The sequence below is a fragment of the Musa acuminata genome, chromosome BXJ2-3, assembly GCF_036884655.1.
Source record: "Musa acuminata AAA Group cultivar baxijiao chromosome BXJ2-3, Cavendish_Baxijiao_AAA, whole genome shotgun sequence".
Taxonomy (NCBI): Eukaryota; Viridiplantae; Streptophyta; class Magnoliopsida; order Zingiberales; family Musaceae; genus Musa; species Musa acuminata.
Window position 1 is genome coordinate 35,289,736 of NC_088340.1, and position 26,584 is coordinate 35,316,319.

The following is a 26,584-nucleotide window of genomic DNA, read 5'->3' on the forward strand; positions in this document are numbered from 1 at the left end:
CCTCATCCATTGTTGTCATCAGGAGGAAAGAGGGGTTTCACGGATGAGTGGGGGGCGTGATCACTATTGTAATGATAACCTCACGATGGGTGATGGTAGGGCATTTGTGATCGAGTCTCGAAAAGAGTTAGGCAAAAGGGGGGGGGGGGGGGGGGGGGGGGGTAAGGTGTTTGAGAGTGGAGGTAAGGGATGTGATGACTTTTAAGACTAGCTCACATAGGCCCAAACCATCGTCGATCACCTGTAAAAGCAACATTTGAGGGACGAAGACAGTAGACAAGCAATGGCATGAGACGAAGACAGTGACCAACAGCACAATAATAGAGGCAGTATGTGACAAGCAATGGCATGAGACGAAGACAGTGACCAACAGCACAATAATAGAGGCAGTATGTGACGAGCGATGGCATGAGACGAAGACAATGACTAACAGGGCAATTTCATCTTTTAGGAAGTAAGAAACATCTATGAAAATAAATAAGTATTATCAATGAAAAATATTAGCTAATTTAGATGATAAACATTTTGACCCAAAGTTTCAAACATAAATAAGTCAATGTGGTCTTCCCCTTGAACACAATCACAAATTATAAAGCAGCAATATTACCATAGTATGAAGCTTGCAATCTATATATTAGCATGGAAGCAAGTAATAGTCTATATTTTCCAAGAAAATTTAACAGGCCAACTGTCTGATGAGCTCAGGAGGCCAATTGGCATTTGCATATGCACCACTTCTGAATGAAGAGTAAATTTTCCTCTGTTGATAAAAGCCTGAGGCAGAAGATTCGTGTCTGAATCCTGTCAAATAATAGATCTCAACATAAGCATACTTCACCCAAGAGTTGCCACTACCTAAAAATTGCCACATTTTGGCAGTCCCAGTGAGAATTTTGATGCCAAAGACAACAACTACTACATGCTGAATCAGCACTAGTTTTCATCCTTTTTCATTCCTATACAGTCTGACTTCCTTTCATATCCCATTTCCTTGCGTGCAAAGGTTAGAAGATATCAGCTCATCAGACTCCGTCCTCTGTCGTCTTCTAAGGTGTCTGTGCCCTCAGACATGATAATCTCCAAGTCCCTCATATCCCGCTTCAAGACATTCCCCAATCTGGCAATTGCTTCGGTTTCCTGTTGCAGGACCTAACGACAGAACATGTACAAACTATGAGAAAAGGGAAGCGGGAAGACGATGACTACATGCAGCCTACATGCCAGGCTTTCCTTACCTCCTGCAAGTCAGCAAGGCTTTGCTCTCTTATCTTTGCTGACCCCGGAATGTAGATTGAACCATTGAGCTCACCAGTGTTAGCACGTGCACGAGATATTGAAACCAGATTGTGCACCCTCCTTGATAACTCTGCTCCAGGTCCCTTCAGCTGAAGAGTGTCACATAAAAGCACTAACTCAACGAGATTATACAAAATGAGACCGGAGATGGGATCCAAAATAGAGGACCAACCTGTTTTGCTATTGCAGCCAACTTTTCAGTCAGTTCAGCTTCACCTTTCATCAGAGGCATCCTGTAACCCTTGCTCTCCAGAGCTTCCACTATCCTCATTATCTTTTTGACACATCATGTTAGAGAGTACGGTCAGAATTATAATGACATTTACTAATACCGATAAACACTTCTAGATTTTAACACTAACTACTAGAGTAGCATTTCCTACCCTCAGTAGACGCCTTAGAAGCACTTGTTCTTTCTGTTTCAATCTTTGGGTCCACTGGAGAGTGTCTACTTGAAAATGTCTTTGAAGCTGAAATAAGGTAATGTATTAGATGAACAAGTTAGATTGTACTGCTTGTAGCAGAATTGCTAAGAGAGACAAACCAGCTTGACATTAGCTTGGGTCATCCTCAGCCGCTCAGCATCTGAAACAAGAACTTCATCTTGAAGCTGCAGGAACATTAGAGATGGTATTACTGGACAAAGCAGGCACATCTCTGGCCAGAGTAATTTTAGTTTGTCATGACAAGAAAGTAGAGCAAAGTTCTAGATGGTAACTAATATTTGAGTAATTTAAACTCTCGTAGTTACATGATTGAGAACTTCTTCATGCTTCTTGCTTAGATATGTAATTTAACTCTCATAATTCATTCTTCAAGATGGTTCACACTTAACACGGACAAATTTGATTGATTGATTGATTATGCTACAACAAAACACATCAAATGAGAACAAGAAGAAAGTTAATAATTAGTAAACAGATATCATGCAGACTATGGAAGCAATGTAGTTGGGAAGTTGATGAAAACACCAGTGATCCAGCAAAAAGGCAGAGAAATCAGCTAAAATTAGGTTCACACAGGCCACTCTACATTAGATCTGGCTCAGCAGTGGCCAATCAGGGAATTCATACATAAATAAAGCTTTCATTTTAATCGTGCATAATTTTATAGCTTGGAATGCAATAGTAGATTGAGGTTAGCAAAAATTTGAAAATCAACTGTTATTGGTGGACAACCAACTGATGGGGCATAGGGAATGATATCTTCACACAAAGGTTCAATAGTTATGCCAGTGCATCGCAAATAGCAAGAAAGCCATAACACAAGGATTTTTTAGCAACATCAACACCCAATAAACTAAGAAACCATGATAGCATTAGCATTGGTATTAACACTAGAACTATAGTGAGCTGTACAAGTAGAATAGTCATTAAACCTTAGTACGACTAAATCATCCTGTAATCAATAGGAATAGGACTCCGTAACTCTTGGGAACAATTATAATCTTGGTATAGTTGATTATCTGCTTGTCATTGACTGCTACATCTGCATTCTTATAACATCCAAACTTCTACCGACATCCATCCACAATGGATCAGCCAAGAAAGTCTTTGGAATCAACCATAGCACTCTCCAATGAAGCCTTTCAGCACTAAAGCATTCAGCACGAGCAAGTCCTCTGACATGATTACGGGGACAACCTCGTTTTGTCAAGCAACTATCCACCATTGAGCAAGGCATACCTCACTCTCAGCTTGGTCGACCAACTGGTCTGATTTGAAGCACAAGAATATCCAGCATGGAGAAGCCAAGGTGTGTCCGAGCACATAACACAAATTTAAGTCATTGTCCTTCCATTTTAATACGAAACACTTAATCACGGAATTTTAACCACAATTTCTGTATGTTTCTTTCTTTTCCTCTTTCTGATTATGACAAAAATACTTCTTATTCATCTTCTGTATATATTCTAATAACTCCGCATATTTATTCTAAAATTAAAATCCTTCGAATTATTAGCAAATTAATTTTGAAAGTCAACATATCATGATCTTAAGCATCCTAGATAAAACTGTCTCATTTTAAGAAAAAAAACCTCATATTTTAGATGCATCATGTAGGACATTCACATAAAAGTGTTGTTAATAGAAGGTGTGTCAAGTGTGGTTCACGCCTATTTGCTCTTTTCAATTTATAGGTGTAGATTTTGAAGAAAATTGTGTCAAAGTACTGGATATGCTCAAGCAAGATATTGTTTTCCAGCAAATACCTTATATATTGATATATGCAGGTATATACTAATAACATACTGAAGAAATATTTCAAACAGGTAACAGTACACTAACCAGCCTCTATAAAGATGAGTAACAATGCCATGGAAGATTTTACATCTCAAACTAATGCTAGATGAACAAAATAATGTGCAATTTTAAAGTCATCAGAACTAGGAATGACATTACAGAGAAGGATTGAAACTTCGTGTAATTTTTCAGAGCAATCATTCACCAAATATAAGAACACTATATCATGAGTTCCTTTCATTAAGCTCAATAAGTATATTCTGACTCATAAGTTAAAAGCGTAGGAAGCTTGTTCATCTAATTGTATCCACTAAAAAATGGTTAGACATTATCTACAAGGAACAAGAATATTCTGTATCTACGTACACCTAAATGAACACACCACAAAACAATACAAATACGGAACCTTGAGGATCTGAAAAAGGAAATCAAGATAAATGGTCCTTATCAAAGCTTATAACATATTTGATATTTGTCAACTAAAATTCCCAATGGACATTCAATGAATTTACTTATAACATATTTTGCAATAATCAAGGAGTTGAACCGTTTGACTAATGAATAAGCCAGTGTTGTCAAAAGGTGCTAGGCCATGTGCTTAGGCACTAAAGCAAAGCAAGGCAAGTCTTAAGCGCCTCAACAAAGTCCAATCAAGGCGCATTCAACTGAGTGCCACCTAAGCAAGAGCCTCAATTGGAGTGCTGTATGTCCCAGTAGCTCACCTGAGCCAACCCAACCCTCGGCCGAACCATACCCGTACTTACCTCGCCAAGTTCGCAAGCTAGGCATGGTTCGAACCAGAACCGAACCAGATCGAAATCAAACAGGCCTGACGGTTTGCCAGTTTCAAACTGAACTGGAACCAGGCCTAGGTGGTTTGATTTTGGTTCCAAGTTCCAACTACGTAGAATTGAAACCTAAACCAGAACCAGCAATTCTGATTTGTTTCCGATTCCGCTTCGAACTGACCAAATAAAAAAAAAACAAAATTAAATAGCCAACGATCAAAATTGATCATTGACCATTGGACAAAAGGTGGGAAATGACTAATTGCCTCAGTCAACAATTAGACAGTATTTTTGGGGCATTTTGGTCATTTCACAACTCAAAATAAATAAATAAATTTGCAAAAATTTTACATATTCATTTTTATGTTATTACATGTATGGAAATACATCCACTTGTCAAAGTGGAACTTTGATCAAAATTTTGAAATAAAATATGAATTTTTTTCTGCTTTAAATTATTTTGTATTAAAATTTAAAATTTAGAAAAAAAAATATAAATGGAACTTGAACCGCCAAAATCAAATCTGAACCGAACCCGGAACTGCTCGGATACAGTTCTAATCCCCAAAAACCTGGACCCGAAACCGTCGGTTCAAGAACAGGGGTCATCCCTATGCACAGCAGGAGCCAAACTCACGTGCGCCCAACTTGGCACCACCCGACCTGGTTTGATGCCTAGTCCAAGTGCATGAATCTGTAAACAACGCCCCCACCATGCAAGAACGAGACATTGTGTTGGCCCAATTCGCATGGCCCCATGCAGCAAGTGCCTAGCTCACGAGAGCCTAACCTCGTGCCCACATGATTGACTCTAGTGTCCGTCCCTGCATGGCCTGAGATTGCACGTGACATTGTCTAATCTACTGTTGTCAATAGACTCAATACATAAAATGCTTATTTTCAACCTATGGCACCTCACATATATCATCAAAGACTATTATATTGGTGCTTAAGTTGATTTTTAGGCAGAAAACATGCCCTAAAATATCTAGGATATGCTCATCTGCATCTTACATAATACATATACAATTACCTAAATAACCATATCCAAACATACGCAATAATGTATATTAATATTTGTAAATGCATATATTCGATGTAGGAAAATATCAAATATTATGCATAATTTTACATAGTGTGGATTGAGATCAAGATTTGAACATGGACCATTACCTACCAACTGATATTTATAGGTCCAATCAATTACCAATAATGGTGTTTTGTCATTTTTTATTTGATTACTTTACTGAATGATAGTGGGTGGCAAAGAATTGTATATCATATAGTAGTCCAGTAGGTTGCCAAAACCAACATCAGAGTGATATTTAAAAACCTTAGTTGACATGACAATGTCATGATATTTCTGTAATCATGTTCTTAGCATATAAATGCTTTGACAAACTGCAGTGCCATAATCAAATTCTTTTCTATCTGAATGATATTAGGGTGCATTAGAAAGTTATTCTAAAATTAGTAGGCAACTCTCATTACTATTTATGTATTAGATAATAAAATGGTAAATTCTTCTTGAGATTGTGGTGTTTTCACTTGATATATGATATGTCCAACCCTGAGGGTCACCTAGGTTATCCAACAACAAAGACTTATTTTATTTAGAAATGTAATACTTAGTAAAATCTTGGTTCTAACTATAAATGCAAAAAAAGCTAGTACAGAATCTGAAAGCTAAGTAACAACAACTAACACAAATGGTATTGAGAAGCTGGTGATAGCCATATATTGATCCACTATAACTTGAAATTTTGGAACTTGTGGGCATAGTTCAGTCAAATATAATAAAAAAAACTCAATTAATCATTATACCTGATTAACCAGAACTTGAATCAGATCCAACTAAAACTGATAACAGCTAAGACCTAACCTAAACAACAGACACACAAGTTAAAGCCAACTGATTATACCTATTGATTTGATTGAAGCTGACATATGTCTCAATTAACTAAATTTTGGAGACCCTTTTGCCACATAAATAGTCTTTTAGGGCTATAACAGCCAAGGATCGCTAAGTTACATTTCAGGGAAGTGCCACCTCATATCAGTTGCAAGCCAGCCTGTTAGCAATAGAAGCAAGGCTATGTTGGCTTGCATCTCTTCTTTTTCCATCCCACATCACAGTGGTATGCTTCACGACTCAACATGATTCATCAGCACATACACATGGTCGCATTATGTTTAGTGTATGTAGCAACATACATCAACAGAATCTTATCAGGTAACCGACAGAATAGAGTACAGGCAAAGTCCAATCTCAATTGGATCTTGATTCTAAGGCCTTTAGGTCAATTTGATTCACATCAAAATGATTTTAAAAGGTTTCAGTCTCTCTATACGTAAGAACTACAATAAACCAGAAGGTGAGAAGAAACTGAAGTCAAATTCAGATTTGATTTAGTCTGGTTTGCTGATGCTAACATAAAGAGAACAGAAAGAAAAACAAAAATTTAACTTAGTCCAATGGTGGCTTTCATACCACCAATGGAGATGTGCTCAATAACCACCTTGAGGCAATGGTGACAAGAAGACACAATTCTCAACAACAACAACAAAAAGGTGATGGGATGCTACGAACGAGAGACAATAGACCACCTCATTGAGAAGTGTAGCAGTGCTATAACCTACAACATGAGGTCAGCCAATGAAATGATGAATTACATCATTAGGGAGCTCTTGTGAGTTGTGACAAGTTCATTGATAAGCTTGACATGATATATGGCCTCCTCAGGCAGAGAGCATTGACCCTAACGTGGAGAGATGAAGGGGGAAAATGAGGAAATAACGAGAGAGTGAGGAAGGAGCTTTAAGTCATCATGATAGAAATGTGTGCAGCAAAGAAATTGATGGTGAGGACTGTTTATCAGAGAAAAGGGAGAATGAGAATGGAAACAAAAGAAGGACTAGAAGAAGAGAAAGTAGGAGAGAAAGGAGAGGAGGGACAAAGGAGTGAATGGAAGGAGAGTGAAATTGATGGTCAGGAATTTGCCAAGGTGGGTCTTTTACGAGTCATCTGAGCCACCCCGACCCTGATAACATCGCTTCAAGGTCAAGGAAAAACTGCCCAAATAGTTGACATCCATGAGTTTGGGGTCCCATTCCCATCCTTGATGCATGCATGAATTTCTGGTTGATCACATTTAAAAATAACCAGACAAGCCTATCAGTTCAACATATCTTGTGATTCCTTGACCTCCTCATGTCAATAAGCCAAACAAGTGTATCACTTGAAAATGTCCAACTATCATTTTATCAATGACATAAAGAAATCCTTGAAGCACCTATCACTGGGCTGCGATTTAAGAAATATGGCAGCTCTATCGTATCATCTCAATAAAGTCAAATTACTGAAATTAACCTAAAACTATAATAGCTTTTCTCACATAGCCACCATAGCATCACCTATTATGATCTGTTCTTCCAAGTAAACAGAGCCTTAAAAAACAAATGATGCTATTAAAGAAATCAATTGTCCAACACCATAAGGAGAACTCCTACCTTGGATATTTTAATGTGTCCTTCACCTAAAAATAAATGTGCACATTTACTTACTCCCAAACCACCACACAATTCTAACACAACAACATCAAGGTTCATACCTATTCATGTAGCGTGTTTCCCAATTTGTTGGGACGCAAAGCAATTAACAATTTACAGTCTCTCAAAGAAATGGGATGTGATCTCAATTTAGTAACAACTTGTCATCAGAATAAAAGAAGAAATGGAAATTAAGACTCAATAATGAAGTGAAATAGTCCTAACTTCGTACAAGTATCACAAATTTCATGTATGAGGTGGATGATGGATCGTATGATAATCAAAAGAAGAAAAAAACAAAAAGTAAGAAAACAGAACCTTGAGTCGATTGGAGAGATCTTTGAAGCCCTGCACAAGCTGAGGCCATAATCGATCTCTGTCTGAACTATCCATTCCCTCCAGCTTTGCCATTGCCTCTGCCCACATGATCTGCAACTCCAAATTGAGCATTTGTATCAATATCAAAATCAACAAACCTAAGGATTTTCCAAGAACTTAAGACAAAAAAATCAAAGAATTGGACAAAAGCAAGAACTTACATCAGATGCGCCGACAGGCTTCACACGTAATGCAGGATCTGTCACGCTTAACAGCAAATGCTGAAAATAATAAATTAAGAAAAAGGAACTCATTAAACACAAAACCCAAAAAATGAAGGGCAAGCCTCATAATTAAATCTTTCAACTGGAAAAAGAAAGGAAAGAAAAATCAGACCCTGAAGGAGTACTTAGGGTTCCCAGGCTCCTCTTTGTAAGCATCAAGAATGGCCTAAATACACCAAAATCCAATCCTTTTAGTAGAATCCCATCACCAACATTCAATATTTATACGCATTTGATAAAGCCCTATTCGCTCTATTAGAAAATAAAGGAGTTCTCGGAGAAAATTCACGAAAGCACTGACATGAATGTCACGATCGGCGAGGGGAAGCTGGAGGGCAGCGACGGGGGCCATCTGGGTGGTGATCTGAGCATTTCCGAAAGGCGATGGGGTCGGCTGGAACCCAAACGGTTGCAACTGCTGCTGCTGCTGCGGCTGCTGTGAGAAGAAAGGCGAAGGGGATGGCATGGCAAACGATGGAGTCAACGAAGGCGCTCCGAATTGCGGCGTCAAGGAAGGGGTGCCGAAGGGCGGAGTGGACGAAGGGGTGCCGAAGGCCGGGGTGGCGGAAGGGGTGCCGAAAGCAGGGGATGAAGAAGGGGTGCCGAAAGCCGGCGTGGGAGAAGGGGTGCCGAAGGCCGGCGTGGAAGACAGGGCGCCGAAGCCCGGAGCGGAGGACGCCGACGGGGTCCCGAACATTCTTGCTGCTCCGAGGAGTAGCCTAGACCTTCCTTCGTGGGGGGTGACGCTTCGCAAGGGGTTGCGACAGCTCGATAGATGGTTTTTGAGCGGGGCTTTTCTTTTTTTAGGGTTATTATTATTATTATTATTATTAACATTATGATAATTTTTTTAGTTATTTAAAATACGATAAAATTTACATTTTTTATTTTTATTTTCTAATATATTAATTTTAAGATTAAAAAAAATATTTTGAGTTTTCCTTATGTAAAAACTGAGTTTTTAGTTCTCATTAAAGTATTTCAATTTAAGCCTCTAACACATTTGATGTTGGAAGTCGACAAAGGTTCCTACGAAAATTACAAGTATATCTAATAAAATTTCATTTGAGTTAATATTGATATTTATAATAAATTATTATAAGCTTAGTGTTGAGGGTTGATTGAGTTCTATAGAAGATTCTACAAAAATTATGTTTAAATTAGTAATTTAAAAATAATAATGATGTATGATTTGTAGGGTCTTTATAGAGACTTTTGGTAATCATCAAAATTAAATTAGGAGTTATTTTACAGAAATAATTTCATTTTTTTATTTTTCATATTTTATCAAAATATTTTTTTAATAGTATCCATGAGTTTTATATCTTTAACCTAACATACAAAATATATATATATATATATATACTTTCATTTTTTATTCCTAAACTTTAATAGGAACTCAGTTGATTTTGATGCACTGAGGTTTTATCCAAATAGCAAACTAATTACAAAACCTAATTATAAAGTAAAATTAAATAAAATATCCAAAGCAAACTTTTTATGACATTGTGGACTTCCACCCTTCATGTACTTAAGCTTATCTTTCTACATCATCTATTCTCTCTCTCTCTCTCTCTCTCCTGGGTGAAATTTGCTTACAGTAAGTATTGAGTATCACAGAATTGGAACCCATATTTTGTGGCTTTAGTGTCAGCCAGAGATGCTGGTGATCTTTCAGCAAACAAAGAGAGTGTGCTATGAATGCATATATTGTAGCCAAAATAAGTTCTCCCAAACATTTGGTTCCTCTTCTGAAAGCAAAGTCCTTCAAATGCCTTCCATGACTGCATTATTTGCACTTCCTTTTCCCTATGCATGAAAGGTGTTTCTGCGTTTGCACTCTCCCATCCCTTTCTCACTCAAGTCACTGATCTGAATCAATCATTGAGCCAAAACAAGAAAGAACATTACATGTTTTAGTCCAAGTTCTCCTTGGTCGCCCAAATCTAACAAGATTGATGGATTGTCTCATCACATTCATTGATCACACTTTTCTTATGTACATATGTATATATATATATATTTTTTAGATGAGACAAATTTCTTCTTTTTCTTCCCTTCCACACATTGAAGTCTAAGAGGAAGGCAAGCTTCCAAATCCTCCTTCTCAGTTCAGACTATCGAATCACTTTAGACAGTGATTGAAGTGATCTTTAAGCTGCTTGCCAGTCTATATACATCATATGTTCGTGGCAATTAAACATTAAAAAAAGGAAGAGAGGATGCAATATTTGCCACTAATTATTTTGAAGGTGACTTAATTAGCAAACCAAAAAATTGTGTATTTTATCACCAAAAGGAATCATGGTTTTCAAAAATATTAAAAGGTAAAAGAAAATGTTTTTGATTTTATTTTTTAGGATCAGATAGAGGTATGTATCCTTCTAATTGAATTGAATTGGCCATTCCAATCATAGATTACAAACATTGTTTTAGTTGATTTAGGATTAATCATGTAAAATTTCAAGGGTTCCATCTTTCTCTTTCTAGCATTTGTTTGTTGATTTTTTGTTTCCTTGATTTATGACCCTGAAGAAACAAAAACATATTGAAAGGCCTGCGTCTCCCCCACTGTAATTATCCAATGCCCGTTGCCTAAGTCGTGTATGGAGTCGGGGTTTCAAGTAGCCGACCTTTGACTGAGGTTGGATTTGGGTACTCATGGATTGTCTTAATCAAGTAGAAATCGTAAGTCTCATACGGTGAGACTTGTCTTAGTCTCACCGTAATTTCGATCTCACACGTCGGCTGCCTTCGTCCCCAAGCAACAGTGAAGCGTCGAGCTTTTCCCACACGTGTGGGCGCCGCAACTCTTGCGCCCTACTCCCACGTGCAGAAAGAGTGCCACTTGGAAATCCCCCCATGTCATATATGGCAAAAAAGTCTTTACCCCGCCGACACAAACCGAGCCATATCAGCCCGCGTGCGATAACAACTCGTTTCCACGTGCCGCGTGTTCGATTGGTACTCGCCTATATAAACCGCGTGTTCGATTGTGTCGACGTGCATCTCGATGGCCGTGATCTCCGTCTCCTTCCTCAACTCTCTTCCTCTGTCATCTCTTCTTCTGCTGCTGTTGTTCTGTGTTGTACTTTGGCTGCGGTCTTTCGCTGGTTCTTCTTCCTCCTATGGCCCCAAGATGCACCCTGTCATCGGATGCTTGGTCCCGTTCTACAGGAACAGGCACCGGCTACTGGATTGGTACACCGAGCTGCTCGCGTCCTCCCCGACGCAGACCATCGTGATCGGGCGCTTCGGGGCTCGCCGCACAGTGGTCACCGCCAACCCCAACAACGTGGAGCACGTGCTCAGGACCAACTTCCCCAACTACCCCAAGGGGGAGGCCTTCACCGACATCCTCGGAGACTTGCTGGGCTGCGGCATCTTCAACGCCGACGGCCAGCTCTGGCACACCCAGCGCAAGCTGGCCAGCCACGAGTTCACCACCAAGTCGCTCCGGGAATTTGTGGTCGAGACTCTTGAGTCGGAGGCTGAGGAAAGGCTGCTTCCGATCCTAGCGTCGGCGTGCGCCGACCGCAGAGCCGTGGACGTCCAAGACTTGCTCCGCAGGTTCGCCTTCGACACCATATGCAAGGTCTCGCTCGGGACGGACCCCTGCTACCTCGACGCGTCGTTGCCCGAGTCGGAGCTAGCGAACGCTTTCGAGGTCGCCTCGGGAATCAGCGCGAGGCGCGGGGCAGCGCCGATGGCCGCGGTTTGGAAGCTCAAGCGGGCGTTCGACGTAGGGTCGGAACGGAGGCTCCGGGGCGCGGTGAAGCTAATCCATGAATCGATAATGGAACTGATCCGGACGAGGAAGACGGAGATGGAGAAAGGCACGGAGCACAACGATCTCCTGACGAGGCTCATATCCGGCGGCCATAGCGAGGAGGTGATCCGCGACATGGTAATCAGCTTCGTGATGGCCGGGAGGGACACGACGTCCGCCGCACTGACATGGTTCTTCTGGCTCATATCCCGCCGTCCGGACGTCGAAGCGGAGATCGTCGACGAAGTGAAGCGATTCAAGGGACGACTGAGCTACCAAGAGCTGAAGGACATGAAGGTGCTCGAAGCATGCCTCTGCGAGAGCATGAGGATGTATCCGCCGGTGGCGTGGGACTCGAAGCACGCGGCCGGCAGCGACGAGCTCCCGGACGGGACCAGGATCAAGAAAGGCGACCGGGTGACCTACTTCCCGTACGGGATGGGGAGGATGGAGAGGCTGTGGGGAAAGAACTGCAGGGAGTTCGATCACAGGCGGTGGTTGTCGGAGCACGGGGAGGTCGTGAGGGCGTCGCCCTACAAGTTCCCGGTGTTCCAAGCGGGTCCGAGGGTGTGCTTGGGGAAGGAGATGGCCTTCGCTCAGATGAAGTATATTGCGGCCGCGGTACTCGGCCGCTTTGAGTTGAGGAGGGATCACAGGCACAGTCGGCCGCCGGTGTTTGTGCCGCTGCTGACCGCTCACATGGCGGGCGGGCTGCAAATGGTGGTGGAGAAGAGGAAGGGTGAAGGTGCGCAAAGCTCTGAGTCATACTGGTTGTAGTACATGATGATATGTGGAGGAAGCGGTGTCTTTTAGCTGCTGCAGTCTATGAAGGATTAGCTAATTTCGTCTTCTCCCTCTCTCTCTCTCTCTCTCTCTCTCTCTCTTTCTCTCTCTCTCTCTCTCTCTCTCTCTCTCTCTCTCTCTCTCTCTAAAGATTGTTTTACAAATAATAAATCATAAAAGTAAAATTCAAGTTCAAGGTTTATGGTTATCTAACAGTAAATTTTAAATATCACTGAATTAGAATCAATTATTAGAGCTGGGAACAGGAAATAACCTGCAACATGAATCAAGGAGTAGCTTTTGGAGATTAATATTGAAGCAGAGCATAGAAGCATTCGACAATTAGGAGCAGTTTTCTGAGATCGATCACCATTGAATCTGTCCATTTGGGCCAATACTCCCAAACTAAGTACAACAAATGATGAGCTAAGCAGAAGAGTGGCTTTTGTACAAGGAGATGGAATTACAAAATAAGGTAAGCGATACAAACAGTAGTGTGCCAAAGTTGCAATAAGACCAACTTACAATCTACAAACAACAGATTCTATTAGGCAATAGAATGAGTTGATACAACATGCATATGCGTGAAACAGAAGAAAGCAGGTTTAAACGACAGAACGACATGGTCAATCTCAGAGTGTCGAGTTCGGAGTTATCTTTCACACCCTACTACTCTCCGGCAGCGGAACCACTCCGTAAAAGAAATCACCGAAATAACCATGTGGTTCATGGACTAGTTTGGAGATTATGTCCCGAAGTGTGATTACTCCCTGCAGATTCTCCTCCTTGTCGACGACATAGATTCGATGAATCTTCTCATGGTCTAATCTCAAAATGATATCTTCTAGTGTATCATCCCTTTTGCATGTAACTAGATCTCGTAACATGGGTGAAGCTTCGTGGTGTTCCTCCAAGTAACTTCGTACAGCAGTTAGGAAGTTTTTAACTGTGATTGACCTGCAGAAGAAGCTTGCAGATGTTAAGTCTCCATTCCCATAGCTTTCATTGAATCAAATAGCAATAATATTTTCTCCACAAAAGAATAGTATTGGAAATGCTAAATAAAAAGATTGATGTAAAATAAGTTCAATAGAAAAGATGAAGACATATTTCATTCTCATTGTGAAGCAAAATAACAAGAGCATAGGGTGACCAGGTAAGTTTACATTTGATTGCGTCGGCTCAAGATGTTTGTTTGGACTCTTCTGAGTTTTTCTGTTTTTGTTCGTTTCCTTTCTGTTTCATCCTTTGTCTGTATGTTTGTTACATAAATCTAACTTTTGAAAAGAATGACATCAATGTTTATTTAAGCAATCGATTTACGTGGTTTCAAGCTTATTCTTTTGGACGGATATAAACCAATTTCAAGAAATGGATTAAACAAGCACAAGTTTAGGGTGAAGATCTGAGACATATTAATGGAAGTAATTAAATTATAAATGTAAAAAAAAAATTAAACCTAACCAATTGCAACAAAAAAAAAAAAAGCTGCTAGGGGCACCTGTAATCTTTGTATATCTCAGGGGCAGTTAAAAGATACTGGACATCTCTGATGCTTATGTTTCCTATAGCCCTCTCCCCACTTTCGTTGACTACTGGGAGCCCGCCGATTCCTTTTTTTCGCATCAATTTGAAAGCCTTTAGAACTGGCTCCTCCTCATTTACCTGCAGATGATCAAAAACGAATTGCAGGAATCATAACAGCAGGTAGGAATAAATTTCACTATGGTTAAACTTCGATACACACCATACAAACAACATTAAGGTCATTATGGATAACTTTCAGTCGCCAGTCATATTTTATCTCTGCTTTTGGACCATGTATGGAGAAACATTTATCCTTAAGTAAACAGAGGATCAAACTATAAACTGCTATTGCCATTTGTAACTTGCAATAGATAAATGAAGATAAAGATCCATGGGAGACAATAAATAAAAATACTAATATTATATAAAATACGAAAGAGTTGTTCCATGAATGCTAGTAAAAGCCTCAACAAGAATACAAACAACTAATTCAATCTCTTTAGAAAATATTTCTAGTAAAGCAAAATCTACAAGGAAAGACGAAGACAGATAATATATAGTCTGCAAGATGTCAGAAACAGCCCAACTATTTAGAAGATCCAGACTCATCATTCTTGCAAACTTGAGAAGACATGACATGAGGAATTTTCAAAATAGATGTCCAACTAATCTAATGCATCACAATCAGTACAAACAATTGGTTCTAAAATGACTAAACCAAGCACTCTTAAGTTCTAAACAACTTTATGAAAAAGAATCTATGAAGTGCAACGAAGGTTTTGACCTCATGGAATAATAGCAGAATGAAAACACCAAGCTTAACAGACAAGGAGACTCCCAAATAAATGACACCACAGGTGCTCCTACTTTGTTAAATGAGCAGACAAGCATGAAAAAGAAGGAATGTCAGTGATAAAGACAAGGCTTGATCAGAAGGGTGGTCAGGACACGATAAATATAGTGCAAACGAGAATGCAGAAAATGTAAAGATGGAAATGATAAGGTAATTAATTGCCCACAAGCAATCATAGAAAGAATTCCAATTTACAGCAAAACCAGAGAAACTGATATCCTAGTCGTGCTCCACAAACTTATGAGAAACCCCTATATGACGCAGAGGATTCTCCTTGACTCAAGTATAATACAAATAATGCTAGAATTTATTAATACAACCTACTTACCACACCTTTTAGGTCGATGTAAACTTCAGAGATATCTAATTCTTGGGACTGCCTCATTGTACCAGACTACAACAATATTTTTTTGTTTTAAAAAATTGGGATTAGCTTAGATTTAAAACCACTAAGCTATATGAAGTGAATGCCATTTAATATTTCCAAGTCCAATAAATTTTAATTAATAACTACCCATGTCTTTTATGGTCTTCATCCCCTGCCTAGAAACTTTAAATAACACTGACTCATCTCCTTATTGTTAGTTATGATAGAGTTCCTCGAGGCAGATTAATCAATACATATATTGGTTAATTAAAGGCATAAATGTGATTAGTTACTGGTGTCAGAATAACAAGCAGTAACACAAGTGAATCTTTGGTCATGATAGGGTTGATCCAAGGGCCACATTCCAATCCTTACCATAGCCAAGAAAATCACCATTATTTATATCCAAATTCTCCAATGATGCATGAATATTGTAAAAATATTTATATATAATCATGTTTGTCCTCAATTCTTCAAGAACTAGTTCTCTCATGATTCTTTCTGACATGTTGGCAGGCACTGGAAGGTTATTTTTCATTCTAGCATGGTTGGATAATCAAAATGTGGTGCAAGAAATATTTTTGAAAAATGATAAATAAATAAATAAATAGCAGATAATCACCTTAAGAAGTCTATTAGGCTTCATGATTGGAAGGCCCAACTCATATAATTTTTTAGATCCCCAGTTCTCGAACCAATGAAGCCCTACACATTCTGCCAACATGTGAACCACGGCAGACTGTGTAATGACATTTTCAATCTTCCCTTCACCAAGATCAACTACAGGAAGGCTCTTCATTCTATACTTCGATAGCAGTAGCAACATGGTTAGGAAAGAGTCAGAATTCTGCAAGGCGAGAAATGGGGCCCAGCGAAAGGACCCTGCAATATCTTCAACCTATGGAGACGTCAAGTATTATATCAACATTAGACAAACATAAGACAAAACACGTTTATCAAGAATCAAGCAAACACAACCTTTGTATTTTTGTAAAATTCTGATGATGTGAGAGTTTCAAAGAAGCAACCGCCCATTGAGGCAGCAGCTTCCGGGTTTGAATTTGCAATTTCAAACTGCAAAACAAATAATACAAAAGGTTAGAACCCTATCGGGTTTCAAAATATTTTGTTACTGTAACTAGAATGTGTTGAGCAAAAAAGTTCTCTTGAACTAAATGTGCTAATGCAATTGTGTTATAAATAACCATATTCTAGCAAGTTCAAACAACAAGCACCAGTGCAGCATCAAGAAACTCATTGAGCACACTTAATGTCAGGTATAAAGGAAGGACCATTTGCAAATTAACTGTAAGGGAATCGCTTGAAAAATTGTCTCACAACAACAACAAGCTATGATGTCCCAATTACTCGAGTTTGGCAGTTCTGTAGCAGATTAGTAAGCATAAAACCATTGAGAAAAAGAGATGGCAAAATACCTGCATAACAAGTTAAATTACACTTATAAAGCTGTTGGATTTATAAGTGTAATTCTTTATTGGCTCAAAAAGCATAGTATCAAGGAGTAGGTAGGTTAAATGTTGAGGAGAAAACCTCAGTTGGTGGAAACTTGATTTGTTTCTTTAAGCACCTGGAAGTCCCAAGGCTCTGACAAGTTTGAAGATGGGATGATTCACAAATTTTCCAACTATACTAGGAGCTGACTTATATCAGAGTATATGACACAATTCTGCAAGAATCACACTTAGTGATATATTTTCTTATATCGAGACAAGACGATGTCATGGAATTATATGGAAGAATTACATAACCTGGTGGGCGGTAGAGGCAGACAGGTGATCAGTGATGAACAAACAACAGTGGTACGAGGCAGAAGGAGCCATAGACTGTGCCTTTAAAAAACCTATACTGTAAGATTGACTGTCTTAGAAAGGGATGGTCCGCAACCCAGTTTATGCCCGAACCAGTATACAATGGCCAGCACAAATCAATCAAGGCAAAATGGCAAACCTTTAGATTCATTTATGTCCTTGTTGTTTGGATAGACGAAGCTGGAGCACTTAATTCCCTCTTAGTATTCCCACGATGGCAATAATGATTATCAGCAGTATTTGATGTGCAATAATAGTTTTCAATATTGAGATAGTATACTGTTGTTCCTCAACTCATGTCTTTCTGTCTTTTTCTATACTTAGTCAAGTCCTATTGAATCAACAAACATGCATTGTGATATCTTATGACTACTATTTATGTTTTTACAGTATGTTGATAATTTGTGATATTTAGGTATCTAGTATGCCTCTGTTTTGGACAAAACCACGCACCATATATGTTTTATTGATTTTACAGTTAACTTCAGCATCAATTATGTTGTTTTATTATATTTTTAATTTTTAGTTTTTGTAATTTTCTGAATTATATTAGTGTTTTATTGATTTTACAGTTATCTTCAGCATCAGTTATGTTGTTTTATTAACTTTTATTTTTTTTAAATTTTTTTCTGAATTCTATTAGTTTCCTATTTCTATTTTCAATTCAGTTTTTGTTGAAACATCAATATGCCAATCTATCACTCACACCAACCCAATTCCACTAAATGATTAACCCAAATCTAAATAATGATCTTTTAAGCCCTAAATCTGGATAACTATAAATAATAAGGCATTTATTATGATAATTTCGCTTCTCTCTCTCCTGAGAGGGCAGGTGTGCCTAATGATGACCTGACGTAGAAACTTGAACTTAATATGGCCAAACTATAATTTAGAAGAGTTGAGGGAATTTTTTAAGAGAAACGTTACCTGTTCCCACCTGTCTATCTCAATTCTTTATCTATTGAGAAAAGTGCCAAGGCCTACTTTATCCTTGAGATAAAAAATATGTTTGCATACCATAACATAACTTAATAAATAAGGAAGCAGACAAGTATGCCTCTGAATATTTAAAGGCTAAATGTTGGTGAAGTTTCATATTCAATCATTAGCCACAATACTCAATGAACTAATTCTCATTAGTAGCACTACTTGGACTATAGGCACTGATTTCTTAAGGAGTTTAAAGAATTTACTCAAAATTCCAGAATAGGAGATAAATTTCAGTACTATTCCTCAACAATTAATATTATTTTTTTATCAAATAGTAAGATTGATATAACAAAATGATGCTCTAAATAGCAATTTTTTTTACTTATTAATATAAAAGCTTGTTTTCTCTTTAGACCAAAAAAAGAAAATTGAGGATTACATTCCAACTAAGTGAGAAGTTTGCACAAAAGAATTTTGGTATTTCAGTATGACCAATAAAGACAGCAGAAAGAAGAGCACTTTATTCAAACCTGATGTAGAAGCCATACAGCAATTCCAGGAAACTCTACAATGCCAATGTACTTATCTATCCAGCTAGCATCTTCCGGTGCATTCACATTCCTGACAGGTGCGCTTAATATCTTGTGTTTGGATAAAGTTTCAACAGCATCAGCTAGACTTGCATCTGAAGGTATATCAATTACTGAAAAGAAAAACCTCCAAGGAAATCAAAATCAATGTTATCCTAACCATCTAATTCCGGACTTGCGCTTAAACCATAACATGCTAGATGATCAATGCTACTTAACATGATGGGTTTTTTCATCAAATGACCAGAAAATTTAGTAAGGCCACTACATCTCTTAACAAGATTTCACATATCAGATGCAAGTAAATTAAGATCTACTGTAAAAAAGATGAAGACAAGTTCCTTTAGCAGAAGTGCCTAATGATATGAAATATGATTTTGGTAGAAAAGCTTCAAAATATTGCTGTCTCATCTTATTCATTTGCAAGAGATGCAAGAGAACCAGAACAGAGAAGAATTGCATGAATCTTCTCTCACCATTGAGTTCCATGTAGCACATTTTACCTAATTAAATTCGAGCAATTAAATTTGCTTTTATTCTTTTTAGTAAAGTCTTATCAGATCTTCCTCTATCTCTCCTTATATCACTAATCCTAATCAACTCAATGAATCTAACGAGTTTCTATAATTCTCCTTTGAACATGTTCATATCATCTTACATGATTTTTCCTCAATTTATCTTGTATCAAGGCTGTACCTACTTGTTTGTCAATGAGAACATTTCTAATTCTACATTATTTTGGTAACTTTACAATTTATGGCAATATTCACATCTTGATGACATTAGCTTGTACATGTTGTTTGATTCATAATTGACTATAATATAATTCAGATCAAGAGATCTGAAGTTGGATTCAGTTAGTAGTAATCATGCAACTACTTGAATAAAACTTACTTTCGCTTCATCTTCTGGAATTAATTATTATATCATTTATTAGTTAAAAAAATATGGCAATGATTTAAACTTAATTTATGTAAAAGTCTTTTAAGATCAATAGAGGCAATTATTATATACTATTTCACAATTATCATATTTACTAAAGCCACCATAATAATTTAACAAACTCCGAAACTTCCAAGTCCATCATAAGCCTATTATAAAGAGTAATTAACAGCTACAGGATGGCCCATGTTCCATTGTAACAAGCTATAACAATTATAATGGGCAATAAAAATAGTAGAACTTGGTGTTAAACACATATATCACCATCTATTTCATGAACACTTGCGAACTTGAAGGAAAATGATTGAACAAAGTGAAATCTGTTAGATATACGAACATGGAAGTAAATAACGAACTTCTGTCAAGAATTCTCCTTTGTTAGAAGTCCCAAACAACTTTCAACAAGTTCAATAGGGTCCTAGCCTACTCCCCAAGTAACTGTTAATGTTACGACCAAGACCATCTAGCCTCACAACCAATTGACTTTACCAGATTAATAATCCAATACAGCGAAGTTATGCATATTTGGGTCAAGAATAGGAAAACAATAACTCCTGATCAAGAGGTTCCAGTTATGCCAAACTTCTGGACACACAAGGATGTATCAGCTCCTCTCACCAATCGCATCAAATTCCCCAATCACACATCGATCAGTAATCTAGAACGTCAGAACAAGTTCAGAAATCACACAGAACTTCAAACACATCCGGGAAAGTTCCGCCCATCTGCGTATTAATAACTGCCACCATTTGTAATCAAATATATGGGTCAAACGCCTGCATCCTAAGCCCAGCTACTCCAAGGAGGCATTTTGATTTCACTCATCAACTAAATCGACCCAGAAATCCAGCATTCTTAGCTAATCTGACGCTTAACTGCAAATTATTGGTACCAAATCAAGCTTGTTAACTAAGAGAAGAAAAACGAATAAGAACGATCGAAAGAGCTGCTGTGGAAACTAAAGAATTAGGACTAGGATAAGACAAGAAGCGAAGATGGAAGAAGGGGGACAAGAAAGGGACCTTGGGAAGGCGGGGCGGCAGGGAAGGAGGAGACGGGGAGGTCCTCGAAGCAAGAGTTGAGCTTCTGGGAGGGACTGAGCTGCGGCTGCTGTACGTCCCATAGATCCTCCAGTCGGTGCCCGATTTCCGCCTCCGGGGTTCGCGGTGATCTCCCCACCGGGCTCTCCATGCCTCCATCCATGGCTTTCGCGCGTCGATCGCGGGCAGATACAGAGAACCAACCGGCAGCGCCCTGGCCGGCGATCGCGACGCTCTTATCCGATATCGACCAAGACAACAATAATTTTCGTACCCATGCACCTATCACCCGTCGGACGTACCTGATAATGGACCCCAGCGATGGACACACGGGCTGGGCCCTCCCTGCACGGGACAGATTCTCGATCAGAGGCAACTGTTTCTGCCCACTACTTACGGTTGTTAGGCGACCAAAACCTTTACATCATAATAATAACAATAATTTCTCTATGATTAATTTTGATCGTCAATTACATATTAATTTTAAAAATAATAATAAATAGTGAAAATATAACTATCAGAGCCAGGTTTCGATCCTGGGACCTGTGGGTTATGGGCCCACCACGCTTCCGCTGCGCCACTCTGATGGTTGTGATAGTTAACCAAATTTAATATATAAATATAAGACATTTATGAAATCGGATTCATTTTCATGGCAACTATTGGATCAAATCATGAATCGGGTCAACCCGAAGACTATCCATTCGAAACCTACTTTGCTTGACTAATATACGTACGTAGGTCAACAGATCCCAGGACTACGGATCGCTGTTTGCTTCACGTCGTCTGCTTCTCATGCACGTAAGCCTCCCCGCTTGCCTCCCTCCCCAAGCAATATGCATGCACGTGCCATCACGCAGCTCTCGAAGAAGCAAGCAGGCGAAGTCCGTCAAGCAACATCCAAATCTGAGACCGAGACAGCTTCTCCCTCTACTTGATTCCCACATCTCCCCATGCATACTACTGCTGCTACGTCAAGCAACTGCACCGCTCAAAGCTTCAGCAACTCTACGAGTTAATTTGGGCACGAATGTCTTATGAATCACAGCGATCACTAAATTGCTATTCACCGAAACGTCAACAGTAGAAAATTGTCCACTTGCGTTCGACTTCGAACGCTTTCGGTCCGTCCCATCTGCCACCTTTCGAGAACAAACAAATCGACCAATTAAGTCCCGGCCATTCTCCCTGAGATGTCCACACGTGTGTCTCGGCACGGCACGTGTAGCGACGCAGGGAGGACACCCCAACCTGAGTCGACGACGCCGGCGTTCTTCTTCACAGGAAGCCAACACGAGAACAAAAAGCCAGACGGACAATAATACTGACGTGAGTTCATCCAACGCTCAGGATTCTTCATGGCGCTCATCGCTTACGTAGAACACCAGTCCTTGACGTCCTTCAAGTGTGGGTGCAGCTGCCTTGTCCAGTTGGTATATGGCAAGAGTGCGTCAAAGTTCGAAATGGTTTGATCATCTTCGCTACCCTCTGGTAAATTATGGAGAGGGAGAGAGAGAGGAGAGCACTTTATTCTAGCCAGCCGCAGAGTACCACAAGCTTAACCCCAACGCAAAGGTGACTTAATCTGGTCCACCGCGTGTGACCATAAAAGGGTTGGTCACGGGAAACATTACACGAAGCATCATCATCAATAATACCAAAACAAAAGCTGCTCTCGAGTCACGCACGCACGCGTCCTTCTCTCGACACGCATATTTTACGTGTGCATTCATACCTAACCACATCCCATTAAACTTTAATTGAATATGATCGATATTGCATTATGTTATTTTTCTCTTTTTAATAAAGAATTGTGTATTTTGAAAATTATTATTATTATTTTGTTTTGGCCTAATGTACAAAAACGGAGAGGAAAACAGTAACGAGAGACCCAACAAAAAAAGACCGGACCTTTGAAGCGCCGGATGGCACTCAATCCATCACGACCGCCTCCCCAGCACCGCCAGCGTCAAGCCACCGCTCCGTGGGAGCGCACTCCGCCTTGTGGGCCAGCTTCCAGTGGAGCGCCTGGCACGCCCTGGAGCAGTAGTTGACCGCGCCGCATACGGAGCAGCGGCGGAACTCCTGCCGTCGCGTCTCCGGTCGGCCGCATCCGCGGTGGGAACAGAGCCTCAGCCCTTCGTCCCCCGAGCCGCCCCCTGTCCCATTTGAGGCGAACCACTGCACCATGAACCGGTTGGCCGGGTGCGCCTCCGGGGCCGGTAAGCTGCAGCCGAAGTCGCTGAGGAGGGAGCAGCCCGACGCCAGCAAGTGGCGGTGGTGGTGGTGCCACGCGGAGGGTGGGGCGGAGGAGGCGCTGAGGACGGCGGCGAGCTCTCGCGCGTTGGCCTGGACGAGGAAGCGGCGGCCCTCGGCGACGTTGCGGCGGACGCCGTAGCCGTCCTGGAGGCAGTGGCCGAGCTCCCGCAGCGCGTCGATGTGGCCGAGGAAGGCCGCCCGGGCGCACAGGGCGACCCCCGCGCGCAGGTCCTTGTCCCCCTTGGATCCGCCGCTGCCATTGAACTGGATCACTGCAAGGGAGTACAGAGCCGCCGCGTGGGAGCCCATCGCCGCTTGCGCCATCAGTGACGCACCGCTCGCGCGGTCCTGCAGGCAGTAGAAACGGATCTGCACGAAACCAAGTACCCACAAATCAAAACAAAGATCGAATCTTTACACTCGGATCTGTTCAAAATCTCTCCTTTAGCCCCCCGCCCCCCCCAAAACAAAAGATGAAACAGGGGAGACGAGGCTTACCATGCCCAGGATATAGCGAGCTTCAAGGTTTCCGGCGTCGGCGCACCGCTTGAAGAACCTGTCCGTGGATTCCGACCAGTTCTTGGCTCTGATTGCAAGCGATTTCGCCGAGGCCTTGGACAGAACCAGCGGATTCGTTCCCAATCCGTGCAGTCTCTTGCATCTATCACATCCAATTCGACTTTATCACGAAAGCCGAAGTAAATGAGTGGAAGATCTAGCCGACACAGGAAAAAGAGGAGGAGTAGTACGTTATGAGCACGCTGACGAGATCGGAAGGGGAGGCGGCCGAAGCGCTTAGTTTACAGAGGATGGAAACGACGAGGTCGTCGGGGAGGCCGTCGAAGAAGTCGGTCCTGTCTCCGGCGGGGTTCTCCGCCGCCATCCCCGGCACGGAGTCGTCTCCTCCGACCGGGAGCCACCGCCTCCTCTTCCTACTCCTGCCCTCCTCCTCCTCCTCCTCCTCCTCCTCTACCGCCCACTGCGGCCTGGGGTAGCAGAGGCCTCTCCTCGTCCGCATGCCTCTCTCTCTCTCCCCCTCCAATCAAGCAGCCTTCCACGCGAAGGCCAAGTATGCGTCTCAGGGCAAAGCGAGGTAGACGCACTTGCCATTCACATTTATAGCAATAGGGAGCCGAAATGACGGTTCGACCATCACGTAATTACGGAAATGTCCGCGTAACGCACGGTCAACGATGCGTTGACCGGTCGCTTCCCGCGGGAGCACGCTTCAACCAAAAGGCTTCAAAGCTCCCAAAGCCTCACGTCACATGTAACCACAATATCATATGCCTTTGGCATCCCACCACCACTGTTCTCCCTCTCCTTTTTCCTTCATTTAGTCTCTCCACATCATAATCATAGTTATTGTAAGCTTGAGAGAGAGAGAGAGGCTTCGTTTTAGGAGGAAGAGGTTGTTAGACATCAGGTTTTGGGCTACAACAGCGGTAGGACTTCCAAACTGGGGTGGTTCTGTAGCTGTTCGATCTAAAATAGAAGGAAAAATAGAAGAAAAGGAAGGCATGCATGCATGCAGGAGGGAATGGTTGCGACGTGGAGTTTGTGAGCACAGATCATTAATGGCAGTCTAATTTGGGCTCAGGTGCATTGCTACCTCCTACCAAGTGCACTTTTATTAGGGTGTCTCTCTCTCTATCTGTGGCTGCTCTATTTTGTAGACCATGACAGCTCCATTGTAGCAGGAGAATTGCAGAAGAAAACCATGGAAGGAATAGACAATGGCTTCTCATAAGCTGGCTAAGTTTGTGTTGTGCTTTTAGGGTTTCATAGCTTCACGAGATTGGCAAGTGTGGAAACTCTTCATCATGTTTTCCCAACACAAGATATAGCAACAAGCATGTCTAGTTGTTCTTACTGATCTTGATTTTGTTCTATAGATCGATTATATCAAGAAATCCTTTCAAGTAAAATCTTCATTCATAGACACTTCCATATCATTAATATTTACTTATTATATCGAAGAGATACGATTATCTTTTGTGTCAAAGCAAATCAAAACATCCTATTTATGATATCACGTCATATGAATTTAATATTTTACTATGTGGTAAGATAAAACTTATAATCCAAAAAAATTTAAACTCTCAATCCGTAGAAATACGACTGATTGATCGAATATTAACTTAAATTTTACGATAAGTAAAATCCATATACTCGATCACATTTGGTTTATCTTCTTCGAATGAGAAGAGGTAATTTGAGCATAGGAAGTCATCTAACACACGTCAATCACATCAGATGTGATGACCTCCATTTTTGACCCCAAAAAAATAATGATAACGTGCACGTCACATCAAAAAAACAATGTTTAATTCGTATACGTCTTCCATGGTAGGAAGATTTCACCCAATATGTGTTCATTCCACCCCCTACTAGCTAATAAAAACCTCAAATTAATTACTATTGTTGGTGTTGCATGTCATATAGCCTCTCTCTCTCTCTCTCTCTCTCTCTCTCTCTCTCTCTCTCTCTCTCTCTCTCTTCTTACATGACGGCTAGTTTTCGTGTCACCTCAAGCTTCCTATGAACACTAGAAGAGATACATGGTCGAGAAACAACATTAAATAATCAAGGATTAGATTGCATTATTACATCCTCTAGAAAGTGTGTCGTAGATGAAGAGACGTGGAATCCTTCATGAGCGTTAGTGGGAAGAACTAAGCAAGAGAACGTAAGAAACATTATTATAGGGGACATCAATTCTAGTGAGATGTGGATGGTGGGTAGTGTCCTAATGAACCAAGTTATCGCCATCTATATGTTATTGCAAGGCAGATAGAACAATCTCGTGTATTGACATGTCGTTAGGCGCCGGCATTGTGTCACGTCGGCCTAAACAAACAAAAGGGTCATGTCATGATGTGATATAATGTATGGAGTTCGTCAAACATGTCACATCGAGGGAATAATTCAGCCAAAACAAGTAATCTTGTGAGAATAATATCGTGATTGGTACGTAAAATTCTCCTCGCATAAATCTAGAATCTGTATAAAATAATATTTTAAAAGTATAATACTTTTTGTAAATATAATTTATATTTAAAAACATTTGTTTGATGCCGATACACTATTATCAAATTACATATTAGTAACATATAGGTTGTGTAACTTAAAATTTAAATTATTAGTAATTATATGCCTATAAAATGTGAATATATAACTCTAGAAAACCTAAAGAAACAAATGTCGGATAAGT

General features: G+C 40.3%; 4 protein-coding genes across 4 annotated transcripts; 1 reads left to right on the plus strand and 3 right to left on the minus strand.

The window, feature by feature from the left end:
* Positions 1 to 614: 614 nt before the first annotated feature.
* LOC103979624 (nuclear pore complex protein NUP54) lies at positions 615 to 9,243 on the minus strand. Its single transcript, XM_065100132.1, has 9 exons — positions 8,780 to 9,243; positions 8,591 to 8,644; positions 8,416 to 8,475; positions 8,195 to 8,305; positions 1,841 to 1,906; positions 1,680 to 1,766; positions 1,469 to 1,570; positions 1,236 to 1,385; positions 615 to 1,149 (listed from the first exon to the last, which is right to left on the minus strand). Exons 1-9 carry the CDS (start codon positions 9,173 to 9,175, stop codon positions 1,015 to 1,017), a joined length of 1,161 nt encoding a protein of 386 aa, XP_064956204.1. The 5' UTR covers positions 9,176 to 9,243; the 3' UTR covers positions 615 to 1,014.
* Positions 9,244 to 11,399: 2,156 nt separating this feature from the next.
* LOC135606538 (cytochrome P450 94B3-like) lies at positions 11,400 to 13,118 on the plus strand. The gene has a single exon (XM_065097568.1). The coding sequence runs from the start codon at positions 11,492 to 11,494 to the stop codon at positions 13,022 to 13,024; it is 1,533 nt and encodes a 510-aa protein (XP_064953640.1). The 5' UTR covers positions 11,400 to 11,491; the 3' UTR covers positions 13,025 to 13,118.
* A 334-nt stretch (positions 13,119 to 13,452) lies between these two features.
* LOC135607911 (SNF1-related protein kinase regulatory subunit gamma-1-like) lies at positions 13,453 to 21,360 on the minus strand. The gene is made up of 6 exons (XM_065100133.1): positions 21,094 to 21,360; positions 19,070 to 19,242; positions 16,756 to 16,851; positions 16,400 to 16,675; positions 14,532 to 14,695; positions 13,453 to 13,987 (listed from the first exon to the last, which is right to left on the minus strand). Exons 1-6 carry the CDS (start codon positions 21,272 to 21,274, stop codon positions 13,690 to 13,692), a joined length of 1,188 nt encoding a protein of 395 aa, XP_064956205.1. The 5' UTR covers positions 21,275 to 21,360; the 3' UTR covers positions 13,453 to 13,689.
* Positions 21,361 to 22,928: 1,568 nt separating this feature from the next.
* Positions 22,929 to 24,446, minus strand: LOC103979359 (F-box protein At1g67340). The gene is made up of 3 exons (XM_009395477.3): positions 24,120 to 24,446; positions 23,869 to 24,031; positions 22,929 to 23,739 (listed from the first exon to the last, which is right to left on the minus strand). The coding sequence occupies exons 1-3, from the start codon at positions 24,386 to 24,388 to the stop codon at positions 23,044 to 23,046; spliced, it is 1,128 nt and encodes a 375-aa protein (XP_009393752.3). The 5' UTR covers positions 24,389 to 24,446; the 3' UTR covers positions 22,929 to 23,043.
* Between the last annotated feature and the right edge of the window lie 2,138 nt (positions 24,447 to 26,584).